This window comes from Triticum dicoccoides, chromosome 3A (assembly GCF_002162155.2).
Source record: "Triticum dicoccoides isolate Atlit2015 ecotype Zavitan chromosome 3A, WEW_v2.0, whole genome shotgun sequence".
Lineage (NCBI taxonomy): Eukaryota > Viridiplantae > Streptophyta > Magnoliopsida > Poales > Poaceae > Triticum > Triticum dicoccoides.
Window position 1 is genome coordinate 179,137,951 of NC_041384.1, and position 12,698 is coordinate 179,150,648.

The 12,698-nt window shown below is 51.5% G+C and overlaps 1 protein-coding gene across 1 annotated transcript; it reads left to right on the plus strand.

Moving 5' to 3' along the window:
• Positions 1–8,245: 8,245 nt before the first annotated feature.
• On the plus strand, positions 8,246–9,790 carry LOC119267774 (germin-like protein 5-1). The gene is made up of 2 exons (XM_037549215.1): positions 8,246–8,452; positions 9,018–9,790. The coding sequence occupies exons 1-2, from the start codon at positions 8,329–8,331 to the stop codon at positions 9,554–9,556; spliced, it is 663 nt and encodes a 220-aa protein (XP_037405112.1). The 5' UTR covers positions 8,246–8,328; the 3' UTR covers positions 9,557–9,790.
• The last annotated feature ends 2,908 nt before the right edge of the window (positions 9,791–12,698 follow it).

The window sequence follows — 12,698 nt, forward strand, 5'->3', positions numbered from 1 at the left end:
CCGGGCCGCCACCGACCGTGCCGCCTCCACGTGCCACGCCGCCCGCGCGTCGTCCTCGCCGCCGCCTTCTTCTGCGCTGGCTGGCGAGCTCATCGACCGAGCCTGCCGGCTCTGCCCCGCGCCGCCGCGGGCGAGACGCCGCGCCGCCACCTCGCCTCTTGCCGACGCCGCCAAGTCCGACGCCGCGCCACCCGCCGCCGTCCGGCGACCTCCTCCGGCCACCGCCTCGCCTCCTCGCGCCGGCAAGCTCCTCAACTCCGGCGGCCACCTCCGATTCCGGCGATCCTCGTAAAACGTGCACCGGATCTCAGATCTAGATCCAAAACGTGGGTTGACTTTTTGCCCGAAACCCTAGTTCATATGCTCCTGTTCATTGCATCATAACTCCGCATCCGTAGCTCTGTTTTGGGCATATAGCATATCAAAATGTTCGCCTCAGAGAGTAAATCATTTCATTCCATTGCCTCATTTTCATTTGAGTTCATCTTGATGCCCGAAATGCTGTTAGAAGAGGGCTACTTGAGTTATTTGTCAGATCTGCTGCTCCATTTAGCTATTTGTCTTTTTTGCCATGATTATTGTGTGCATGAGATGCCCATGAGCTCTATATATGTTTTGTTAAGGGTCTTGCCATCTTTCCAGAGGTACAACCCATATTTTTTTGTAATGTGTGTGGTGACTAGCACAAGCTTGCAAAGTGAGGCACTTGGTAAAGCTGATTTCAGGGACTTAGCATTTCCACTAAGTCCTTGAGCTGTTTATCTCATATGGCCATATGTTCATGTTCTTTCCTAGTGATTCGTGCCTCTTTTGAGGATGATCAGTAAGGACGTTTTGTTAATCTTGTAGTGATCTATCCATCCATGTCTTGGTTTGAAATTATGGAGCACCCTAGCTTGAGTCAATCGAGCTCTACTTTTGCTACTTCGTGAATCTGGGCAGATTGTCTACTTGTTAGCGATTTTGCCAATGATGTTGTAGTTGATCCGTGCATGCTATGCTTTTGTTCTTGCCATGTCTAGCTTGCATTTTGTGTATTATTGATGGGTGTATGCTTAGATTATCATGACTTGCTCCATATTGAGTGCATCGAGCTCGTAAACATGCCTACTTGATATCTGTTTTCAGCATGCTCCAGTTTTCACTAAGCCTGAGAACTGATTATGTTTTTGCCATGTTCCCATGCTTGGAATTGTATTTTATGATCCCTTTTGGCTCAAGGTCACTAAGGGACTTTTGTTAAGCTCTTTGAGTGGCTCCATTCCATGTTTTACTTTGCCATGTTCAGGTCCTGTAGCATATAGTTTTGTTGCTCCGAAGAGTGCTACCTGATCTGAAATTCCAGACAAGTGTTAATTTCACTAAGTCTGAAATCTGTTTACCATATGTATTTTTGCCATGCTTGTTTGAACCTGTTAATGGATGAATTGGCCGTAGCTCAGTGCTAGACTTTTGTTAAGCATCATGAATGCATCCCTGCCATGTATTTTTATGCCATGTTTGGGTGTTGTAGCATGTTCATCTCGTTGCATTTAGATGGCTACTTGCTGTAAATCGCAGAACGTAGTCATATTTGAATCGCTTGCCATTTCCAAACCGTAACTCCGATTCCGGCGTTCTTTATATCGTTTTCAAGCGATTTCATCTCTTGGATTCCCAAGTTGAGGCCAGGTTCATGCATTCCTTGTCAAATCTTGCATATGCATCCCGCATAGCATACCATCTTTGCATCATATTGTTTGAGCTTTGCACGTGGTTGATTGTGTCCTTGTTACTTGTTTGTCTTGTTTGGGTAGAGCCGGGAGACGAGTTCGCTAACGAGGAGCCCGTTGAGTTTGCTTTTGAGGATCCAGTCAACTCTGACAACCTTGCATGCAAGATGATCATACCCTCGAAATCACTACTATCTTTGCTATGCTAGATTGCTCGCTCTTTTGCTATGCCAATGCTACAATGCCTACCATTTGCTTTCAAGCCTCTCAAATTGCTATGTCAAACCTCTAACCCACCATGTCCTAGCAAACCGTTGATTGGCTATGTTACTGCTTTGCTCAGCCCCTCTTATAGCGTTGCTAGTTGCAGGTGAAGATTGGAGGTCGTTCCTTGTTGGAACATTTATTTAATTGTTGGGATATCATCATATTGCCATGTTATCTTAATGCATCTATATACTTGGTAAAGGGTGGAAAGCTCGGCCTCTCGCCTAGTGTTTTGTTCCACTCTTGCCGCCCTAGTTTCCGTCATATCGGTGTTATGTTACGCGGTTGGGTTATAATGGGAACCCCTTGATAGTTCGCCTTGATTAAAGCTTTTCCAGCAATGCCCAACCTTGGTTTTACCATTTGCCACCTAGCCCCTTTTTCCCTTGGGTTTTCGGAGCCTGAGGGTCATCTTATTTTAAACCCCACCACCCCCCCCCCCGGGCCAGTGCTCCTCTGAGTGTTGGTCCGAACTGAGCTGCCTGCGGGGCCACCTCGGGGCAACTTGAGGGTTGGTTTTACTCGTAGCTAGTCTCATCTGAGTGTGCCCTGAGAACGAGATATGTGCAGCTCCTATTGGGATTTGTCGGCACATTCGGGCGGTGTTGCTGGTCTTGTTTTAACCTGTCGAAGTGTCTTGAAGAACCGAGGTACCGAGTCTGATCGGAACATCTCGGGAGGAGGTCTATTCCTTCGTTGACCGTGAGAGCTTGTCATGGGCTAAGTTGGGACTCCCCTGCAGGGATTTGAACTTTCGAAAGCCGTGCCCGCGGTTATGGGCAGATGGGAATTTGTTAATGTCCGGTTGTAGATAACTTGAACCTTAATTTAATTAAAAGGAATCAACTGAGTGTGTTACCGTGATGGCCCCTTCTCGACGGAGTCCGGAAAGTGGACACGGTGTTGGAGTAATGCTTGTGCAGGTTGTTCTCTAGATTTCTCACTCGCGCTTTGCTTCCTCTTCTCGCTCTCTTTTGCGAACAGGATAGCCACCACATATGCTAGTCGCTTGCTGCAGCTCCACATATTTACCTTGCCTTACCTATAAGCTTAAATAGTCTTGATCGCGAGGGTGCGAGATTGCTGAGTCCCTGTGGCTCGTAGATTACTATTACACCAGATGCAGGGCCTGATGATTCCGCTTCAGGTGACGCGCTCGAGCTCAAGTGGGAGTTCGACGAGGACTCTCAATGTTACTATGTTTCCTTTCCTGATGATTAGTAGTGGTGCCCAGTTGGGGGTGATCGGGACCGTGTCGCATGTTGGGTTATTTTTTATTTTGGCGCCGTAGTCGGGCCATGAGTGCTTGAATGATGTAATGTTATTTATGTACCTTGATTGATGTGGCGAGTGTAAGCCAACTATGTTATCTCTCCTTTTATTAATTATATTACATGGGATGTTTGTGAAGATTGCCTAACTTGCGACATATGCCTTCAATGCGATTATGCCTCTAAGTCGTGCCTCGACACGTGGGAGATATAGTCCGCATCGAGGGTGTTATAAGAAGACAAGCTGGGGCCCCGGCAAGATTCTTGCCGGGATGGCTCGCGAGGCCCCGGCAAGATACTTGCCAGGATAGTTTGCGAACCACCAGCAAGACCATCACCCTTGGGGTTGAGAGCTCTGACACCATCGACAATGTCAAGACCAAGATCCAAGAGCGTCTGTGTGGTGGCATGCCGATCTTTGTGAAGACCAGAAGGCAAAGTTCCGAGCAAGGCTCTTGCCGGGGACGCTTGCGATTTTGCCGGGGACGTTTGCAAGGTCGCGGCAAGACTCGGGCACGGCAAGGTTCCGCCACCCTGTCACCGCTCCAGCACAACAACCAGCCTGCCAGCCAAGCAAGCATCTGCGTGATGGCATGCAGATCTTCGTGAAGATCCTGCCACCGCTCCAACGCAACGGCTAGCCAGTCAGCTTGGCATTGCATGCCTCGTCATCCTAGGTGCGTGTCAAGACGGGGTGAGGCGGCAACGGATGGGACGGGCTCTATTTCCGTCCCCGATAAAGTTAGTGGCACGTAACTAGCGCATTTAATGTGTTTGTCCTAAGACGTCAGTGAGCATGTACACTGTAGCTACTTTACACCTCCTCTGTACGCCACTGTGGTAGCCCTTTGGTATAAAAGGAGGCCCAAGGCGATGCAGGAAGGGACTTTTTGGGACTTTCCGGCCCAGTTTGCATGCGAAGCAGCTAGCTGAAGCTCAAGAACACTCAAATACATTAAAAGCATGACTAGAGTTTTACGCTTCTCAGCCGTTCGAACCTAGGTAAAAATCCCTCGTGTTAATCGTTAGATCTGCTCTTTGTGCATCCTTCTTCCCCTGCCAAACCGTAGAAGGGATCCACGTGATCCCATAGGTGTCGTTTTCCCGACAGCTGGAGCATGAATTCAATAGCGTGTGGATGCACTGTCCTATTGTGTTTTATCAGGGAAACATGAGTCTATCAAAGGCAGGTTTGGAAAGGGAGTTTCCGGTGAAGTAGGTAGGTAGGAGGAGGTTATCTCGCTGTCTCTAGTCTAGTCCCGTTGTGCTTTATCATAATGCTTTGCCTTTGCTTGCCATTCCATTTCTTGTTAGGTCCAGGATCCTATTTTCACAAAGAAAGGTCCCATATCTTGGTGATCAGATATTGAAATTCATTTTGACGCCAGGACATTCCTTTCGAACACCAAAAAAGTCAGACAGCCACAAACCGAGGGCCCTGGCTTCTCACTTTAACATACTCTGACAAAATGTGTTGATTCGCTTTAACATACTGATCAAGCAAGCAATGCTGCATTGTGTTAGATCCGAAGAGTCTCCCTCCATGCAAATGACACTTTGGTTAGCTGGGGAATCCTTATCTTGCTTGTGAACTATTTCCACAGAAAAGCGTGAGCATTTTCTAGTAGGAGCGGAAACCTAGCTGGACAGAGCAGAAAAGTCAGATAAGTGACCATTCAGCTAACTGTGCTCACGATGCGTCCAACCATGCACCCAAGTGAAGTTCAGACTAACAAAGGTCGAAATTCACACTTTTCTACAGCATGCATTTGTGCTTGCACGCCGGTTCAAATCAATAAAACAAGATTTTTTTTTTTTTGTTAATTGGTTCACATCCTCGTTGAAACACAAGACGATTTCGTCCCACGACCGCTGCCACCCAGACAAGGCTTGTTAATTCTAGTCACCAGCGGCGTAACGGGACCTTCCGATGCGAGCCATGCAGCGTCATACTCCTACTCAGCATGCTACTCCACGGTAAGCGCGCGATCGCCATCTCTCCTCATCTTTAACTAAAGTAAAACACATGATTATGTCCTCATAACATGCATCTTTTTTCCTTTCCCGTGGCTTACCTACTGCCTGACTTGACATGCTTGCCGTGAGCCGAAACTCCGGAGGTCAAAGTACTCGCAGCTCACTTCAGGTTCCGTCACCAAACTAGCCCTTGTGAGAGAGACTTCCCGTTATAGTATCGTCGCGGCGTACGCACAGAGACGACGTAAGGGGCACACGAGCGAACAAAGCTTTATGCATCGAGAAATGCTACTTAAATCTCGAATCGCAACGATCTGCATCGCATCCGCAGTGACCAATCACCAACCCAAAATCTGCACACATCACCTCGTCCCTTTGCTTGAGCTTCAAGTAGGAATACTCCTAGTTGCTAGTTGCAGCGGCGCACAGGTCACCCGCCTCCTTAACCCGCACGGCCACACCAACTCTGCTTTGAGCCTGTTGGAAGGGAGAGAGGAGGATTGGTGGAATAGTTTTTTGTATTGCTTGAGCCTCGTGGGCATATATATAGGAGTACATGATTTACTTGGAGTACAAGGCAAGCCGGAATATTTCCTAGTCTAACCTATGTTTCCTAATACAATCACGTTACTCAACATCCCCCCGCAGTCACAACGGTAGCGACGCAGACGGTGAGACTGGAGAAGAATCCGAAGGCAAGCCGACGGACACCCCCTCACAGTCGTAACAGTCGACGCATCGCGGAGTCGTGGCTGGAGTGGCAACCGACGAGGTTGCTCAAGCAAGGCGATAGCCCTTTGTGCCGTTTGTCGAGGTAGCCGAGAGCGTGGGTGGTGGAGCCGTGGTCGAGGTAGCCGTGCGTAGAATGCCGTGGTCGATGTCGAGTCAGGGTGGCCGGTGTCGAGGAAGTCGCCGTGGAGCCGCGGGCGCAAGTGGGCGCCGAGTTAGCATGGGCGCAGTGGTGTCGAAGTAGGAGTGCGCCAGGAAGATGATGTTGTTAACGACGCGTCGCGGCGGGTTTGCCAAGCCCGGGGACACATCGAGGATGAAGGCACGCACCAGTGTTGCCAGCACCGGGCATGCGTAGACGGACGAAGACGAAGTTGACGAAGCGTCGCGCCAGGCTTGCCAGGCCCGGGGACACGTCGTGGACGAAGGCACGCGGCGGTGTTGCCAGCACTGGGCATGCATAGACTGGGACCTGCACAAGCTGTACGCCATGTCGAAGAAGTCATAGAGGCCAGCAGAGAAGGACTCGACGACGGTTGCGGCGCCAATCAGCGTGGGGCCGATGTCGCCCGCGGTTGTCGGAGGAGATGAAGTGGTCGGGGTAGATGACGGCGACGCTGGCGACGGGCTGGTGCTGGATGAAGACGAACGGGGTGGACGGGCGGCGGCGGCGGCTACAGGGGTAGCGGCGGCGGCGGCCGAAGAAGAGCGGCGGCGATGGCCTAACGGCGGCAACGGCGGCTAGGTTATGAGCGCGGCGGCGATGCTCGAAGTAGGCGAAGAACCCTGACAGCGTGACGAAGACCGGCGCGGACGGTGGTGTTCCCGCGCCAAGGGAGACGGCGCGGCGCATACCACGGGAGATCGACGCGCGGTGACGGCGGAGTGGACCGCGGGCCGCGGCGCTACGACCCAAAGGGGCGACGCAGCGGCGGCAGGCGGATCGGGGCGACGGCGGGAAGACCTCAGGGCGGCAGCGGGGATCGCGGGCCGCGACGCTGCGGCCCGAAGGGGCGATGCAACGGTGGTTCGCGAGTCGGTGCAACCGCAGGGACGGCCTCGGGATGGCGGCGTGGACCGCATGCCACGCTCGCTACGGCCCGACGGGGCGACGCAGCGGCGGCGCGAGGGTCGATGCAGCCATGGGACGGCCTAGAGCGGACGCCCTCGGGGCGGCGGGGGACCGCGGGCCGCGGCACTACGGCCCGAAGAGGCGACGCAGCGGTGACGCGGGGCGGTGCAGCCGGGATAAGAACCACGGGGCGGCGGCGCTGCGGCCCGACGGGGCGACGCAACGGCAGCCCGATGCTCGATCGGTGGAGAGGCGCGCTGAACTCGGGGATGATCTTCACGGGACCTGCAGAGGCGCGCGTAACCGACGGGCCAGGTCAGTCGCGCGGCGTAGATGAGGCGGATCGCGGCGGCGAGCGGGTGATCAAGCCGATCGCGCGCGAGGTCGGGGACGCCGCTCGGTGAAGGCGTGGTGGCGGCGGAGTCCGAGATGAAGCCGGCGGCGGCGGGCGGCAGAGCGGCTATGATTGGCCGCCGCATGACGCGAGGCCGCCGGGTCGGGGTGATGCAGGAGTCCCGGTCGGAGCAGGGCGGTGACGGCCGGCGTAGATCGACGAGCGGGCCGGCACGCGAACGGCGGCGGTGAAGGGCCGCCGCATGACGCGAGGCCGCCGGGTCGGGCGACCGGCGGGTAGACGCGCGGACGACGCGCGAGGCCGCCGGGTCAGTGAAGACGCCGGTGTAGTCGACGGCGAAGTCGGAGTAGAGGCGCACGGGGTCGACGGCGGCGGTGGGTGACGTAAACCGGATCATAAAGACCGGAAAACCAAAAAGTAGACGCCGATCAAAGCGACCGGCGAGAGAGAGAAAACCCAGATCAAAGGATCGGGAAAAAAAGACTCTCTAGGGCAGCCGGCCAACACGGCCGGCGGACGAACCCTAGGTACGGGCGGCACGGCCCCCGACGGCGGTCATGGAGGCCGACCGCCCCGGGGGCGGCGCGCAGGTGCGGAAGCGGCGGCGGCTAGGGTTTATGATCGACTTGCGATAGATACCATGTTGGAAGGAAGAGAGGAGGATTGGTGGAATAGTTTTTTGTATTGCTTGAGCCTCGTGGGCATATATATAGGAGTACATGATCTACTTGGAGTACAAGGCAAGCCGGAATATTTTCTAGTCTAACCTATGTTTCCTAATACAATCACGTTGAGTAAGAGAGCCCAATCTTTTCGCCTCGTCTCACTCCTTCCCCGCTATATAAGCACCGGGCCTGCTCGGCATCTCCGGCCAAACCAGACCAGCAGCGGCGGGAGCCATCAGAGCAAAGCAGACAATCGCAGCAGTGGAGTAGGGCGGGCACCATGATGATGGCCCGGGTTTCCTCCGCCCTGTTTCTTGCGATGGTGGCGCTTGTCCTCGCGGTGCCGGCGCTCGCCGGCGACCCGGACTACCTCCAGGACATCTGCGTCGCCGACCTCAAATCAGGTAAGTGTAGCTCAAGATCTCCTGAATTCCTATTCAAATTGGATCGGTGCTGTGCTTCTGCTCTGCATTGAAGACGTACGGCTATACAGTTTTGTACCGTCTGACACCCTGACGTAGTACAACGTACCGTAGGACAGAATTCACGTTAGGTACTTATAAATGCTAAATCCAGTGCCAGTTGATGGTTGGAGACAGTGCAATCGATATTACCGATGTGATGATTGGAAGTAAACAAGTTTAGCATTCAAAATGTATGATCATAGTCTTCCTTCCCAACAATTCAATAGTTTGCTCGTTTCTAGTTTCATTCAAATGGTGATTCAGTATGAAATCGGTCCTCCTGATTTTGTACGAATACTGAACCAACTACTATCATGCTTCAATTTCATCTAAACTTCAGGTTCCATAATATAGAATCGGAGCAATTTTTTTCTTTACAAAACCATCATTCCGAACAACCAGATAGTAGGGACAACGCAAAAGTTCGTGACCAATGGCCGTCCATGCGTTTCCAACGGCAAATGTACGAGCCTTATTTAACTGTGTAAGCCGTTCCCACGCGCAGACCTCAAGGTGAACGGGTTCCCGTGCAAGGCGAACGCGACGGCGGACGACTTCTTCACCGGGGTCCTCGCCAAGCCCGGCGCCACCAACACCACGGCCGGCTCCGTCGTCACCGGCGCCAACGTGGAGAAGGTCCCGGGCCTCAACACCCTCGGCGTCTCACTCTCGCGCATCGACTACGCCCCCGGCGGGCTCAACCCGCCGCACACCCACCCGCGCGCCACCGAGGTCGTCTTCGTCCTCTATGGCGAGCTCGACGTCGGCTTCATCACCACCGCGAACAAGCTCTTCGCCAAGACCATCTCCCAGGGCGACGTCTTCGCCTTCCCGCGCGGCCTCGTGCACTTCCAGAAGAACAATGGTGACAAGCCCGCCGCCGTCATCTCCGCCTTCAACAGCCAGCTCCCCGGCACGCAGTCCCTCGCCATGACGCTCTGCGGGGCCTCCCCGGAGGTACCCGACGACGTGCTCGCCAAGGCATTTCAGATTGACACTGTGGAGGTTGACAAGATCAAGGCCAAGTTTGCCCCGAAGAAGTGAAGGGCCGGAGCACGAATAAGATTCAGACTTTTGTAAAATACGTACATGTCTCGGTGGTTTATTTATTGATTTGTTGGTCTTCCAATAACTGCGTTAAGCATGTCATACTAATGCAGTCGTTTCGTGCATTCTTGCCGATCCGACTGGCTACCTGTGTAAGTGGCCTCAAGAACCAGAAATTTGTACTGCTAAGTTGGACTGTTGGAGTTTCGCAAAAAAAAAACTTTTGGAAAAGTAGAAGGAGAATATAATTTGTCCATTTTGTTAGAGCATCTACAGCAGGGCACCCCAAACCGGCCTCAAACGTTCAGGCGGCCCGCCCGGTCACTGACCGATCATGAAAACCTAACCTAGACGGACGCCTCGAACAGGCCTCAAACGCCCGGGCTGACCGGCACCCTTTATATCCCAGCCCAAATATGAGGTGGATATAGGGGCGCCCGGGCGTGCCCGCCACATAGGACTGACGATGGGGTCCCATGCGAAAATGACCGGAAACCCGGCGGTCCAATGAACGCCTCTTCCGTCGCCGCGGTGTGAACGTCGCGTGGCGCCGCTCCGGCTCGCCACACGAGGCCAAAGTCGGCTATTTAAGCCGGCCGATGTCCCCAACCCTAGCCCATCCACCTCCTCCCTCTCTACGCCGCCACCCAAGCATGTCCGCCTCCTCTCCCCCGCTCTTCCAAGCTGTCTAGCATCGCCATGGTTCGGCGGCTAATCACCACATATGCTATGCTCACGCCGGAGCGCCGGAGGCAAATCTTAGAGGAGATCCAGGCAAGGCGCTCTGCCAGCATCGCTGTCGGGCTGCCTCTGAACTCGCCGGAGCTGAAGGAGGAGGAGCAGCAGCCGAAGGAGGAGAGGGAGGGAGGACCGTTGCTGGAGCCGATGGAGGTGGCGGATCCGGAGGAGGAGGAGGCGGAGTAGCCTAGGGGGGGGGGGTTCACCATGGCAGAGGCAGAGGCGGAGTTCGCCGTTGCCCAAACCGAGATGGCGGAGCAGCAGGCCATCCAGGAGTCCATCCAGGATCAGGCCTATGTTGGTTTTCAAATATCTGCGTTAAGCATATCATACTAATGCAGTCGTGTCGTGCATTCTTTGCGACTTGACTGGCGATCTATGTAAGTGGACTGAAGAACGAGAAATTTGTACTGTTAAGTTGGACTGTTGGAGTACTGAAGGGGAGGATATAATTTGTCCATCTTGTTTTTTAAAGAGAAGGCCATCATAACTAGCTTTATTAAAAATTTAACTAGAGATTACATCCTCCAATAGTTTAAGAATAAGACAAGCCAGAGGCTCGTTAATTCAACTACTATTAATCTTATTACATAAACTATGACTAGCTAGCACATGAGTTGCTTGGTTCGACAAACGAATACAATGCTTAAAAATAACCTTCCCAATAAGCGATGAAATGTCCCCACACCCGGCGAAAATGGCAGCGGCAGCATCCCACCATCTGGTTTGGCCTGAACAGTTCTCAATAACCGTTGTCGAATCTGATTCTGCTTCTACTCTAGGAAAACCAAGAGAGTTTGCAAAATCGAGGCCGTTTCTCATTGCCAAAGCTTCGGAGGTGACCACATCTGATACATGTGCTAAGTATTTGCATTGGGCTGCTAAGAAGTTACCTTTTTCATCTCGAACGACTGTTGTTGTTGCTCCAACACCTTCATCTACATGGAATGAGGGATCCACATTCAACTTCACAAACCTTGGATTGGGTTTCAACCATCTTTTTTCATGCGCATCTCGACTCTTTTGATTTGCTTGATGGAAGTTGTTTGCAATAGCCAGAACCGCCATGGGCCACTGCGGTGGTGATCCATTGTGCGTGAATTCACTACGAATGCACCATAGGTACCAGCCCCCTACAGCAAGAATTTGTTTGACATCTAGGCTTGGCTTTAACGAATTTGTCTATCTTGTTAGATTGTATTCTACTCGAATTAATACATCCCTAATAACATCATCCTAACGGACCAGCCCATATAAGCATAATTCAAGTTCATTTTTTCAGAAACCCCCTCCTGTTTTGGGAAGTTTCCCGACTGGTTTTTTTATGTGTTGTTGGTCTTTCGGTTTCACTCGGTTTTTGTCCGGGTTTTTTTTTTTTAATCTTCTCTTTATTTTTCCTTTTTAATTCTTTGTCAAATGCGTGAACTTTTTTCAAATTTGAATACTTTTTGAAAATTTGTGAACCTTTTTCAAATTTCATGAACTTGTTTCCAAATTCTGTTTTTTTAAAAAAAATCATGAACTTTTTCCCATTTTGTGAACTTTTCCAAGTCTTGGACTTTTATCATGAACTTTTTTTCAATTTTGAGATTTTTTTTCTAAATCTCATGATTTTTTTTCAAATTTATGTTTTTTATCAATAATTGTTTTTGGACTTTTTGTTAACTTTCTTGAATATATGGGTTTTTTGAATTCGTGAACTTTTTTGTATGCTCATGAACTTTTTGAAAAAAATATTGCAAACTTTTTCAAATTTCTAAAAAAATTTGGAATGATCAATGGCCGAGTCAATGGTCAATGGGTCAAGTCAAGTCAACATATCAAAACAAGTCTCTGCAAAAAAATTGTAGAGCAACCAGAGTGAGTGACCATATGGCGTTTATGGGCTGGCACAAGGTGCTGCAGTGGGCGCCAGTTGGCTTCCGCGGCGCCAAAGGCGCTGAATAAGAGGCCTGAGAGGTCAAAATAGCACCCATCATCTTCCACTAATTTCATCTCTCTCGGCAATGAGTAGCATTGGTCTTCATCGGGTTTGTCAGATGTGATGGAACCCAGTACTCCAGTAGAGCTTTTCTAGCAGTCTTTAGAGATTGTGGGAGTTGGCTCTTGAACAAAGAAGGTGCTCCACCTCATCCACTTGGCAAACACCTAGGATTTGATGCATATATGACAACATAACCTCCCTAACAGACATAGTATCAGATGTGTGTGAACCATGCCCCTATCCAGATCTAGACCTGGATCTCCTATTTTATCTAGTATCTTCATGCATATATTAAGTATCCTTCACAATAGCGGTTTCCATGCCACTTTGTTTGATAGGATCTTCGGGTTTGTCCACACCTTCCTCTTCATCTTGATCTGTGGGCAGCTCTACTTCTATTGTGAATTTATAGAATTT

What these genes read in the sequence shown, in the direction of transcription:
- LOC119267774 (XM_037549215.1), top strand. Translation starts at nt 8,329, where the DNA reads ATGATGATGGCCCGGGTTTCCTCCGCCCTGTTTCTTGCGATGGTGGCG. An exon ending in CGTCGCCGACCTCAAATCAG is followed by an intron (nt 8,453 to 9,017) that starts GTAAGTGTAGCT and finishes TCCCACGCGCAG; the next exon opens with ACCTCAAGGTGAACGGGTTC.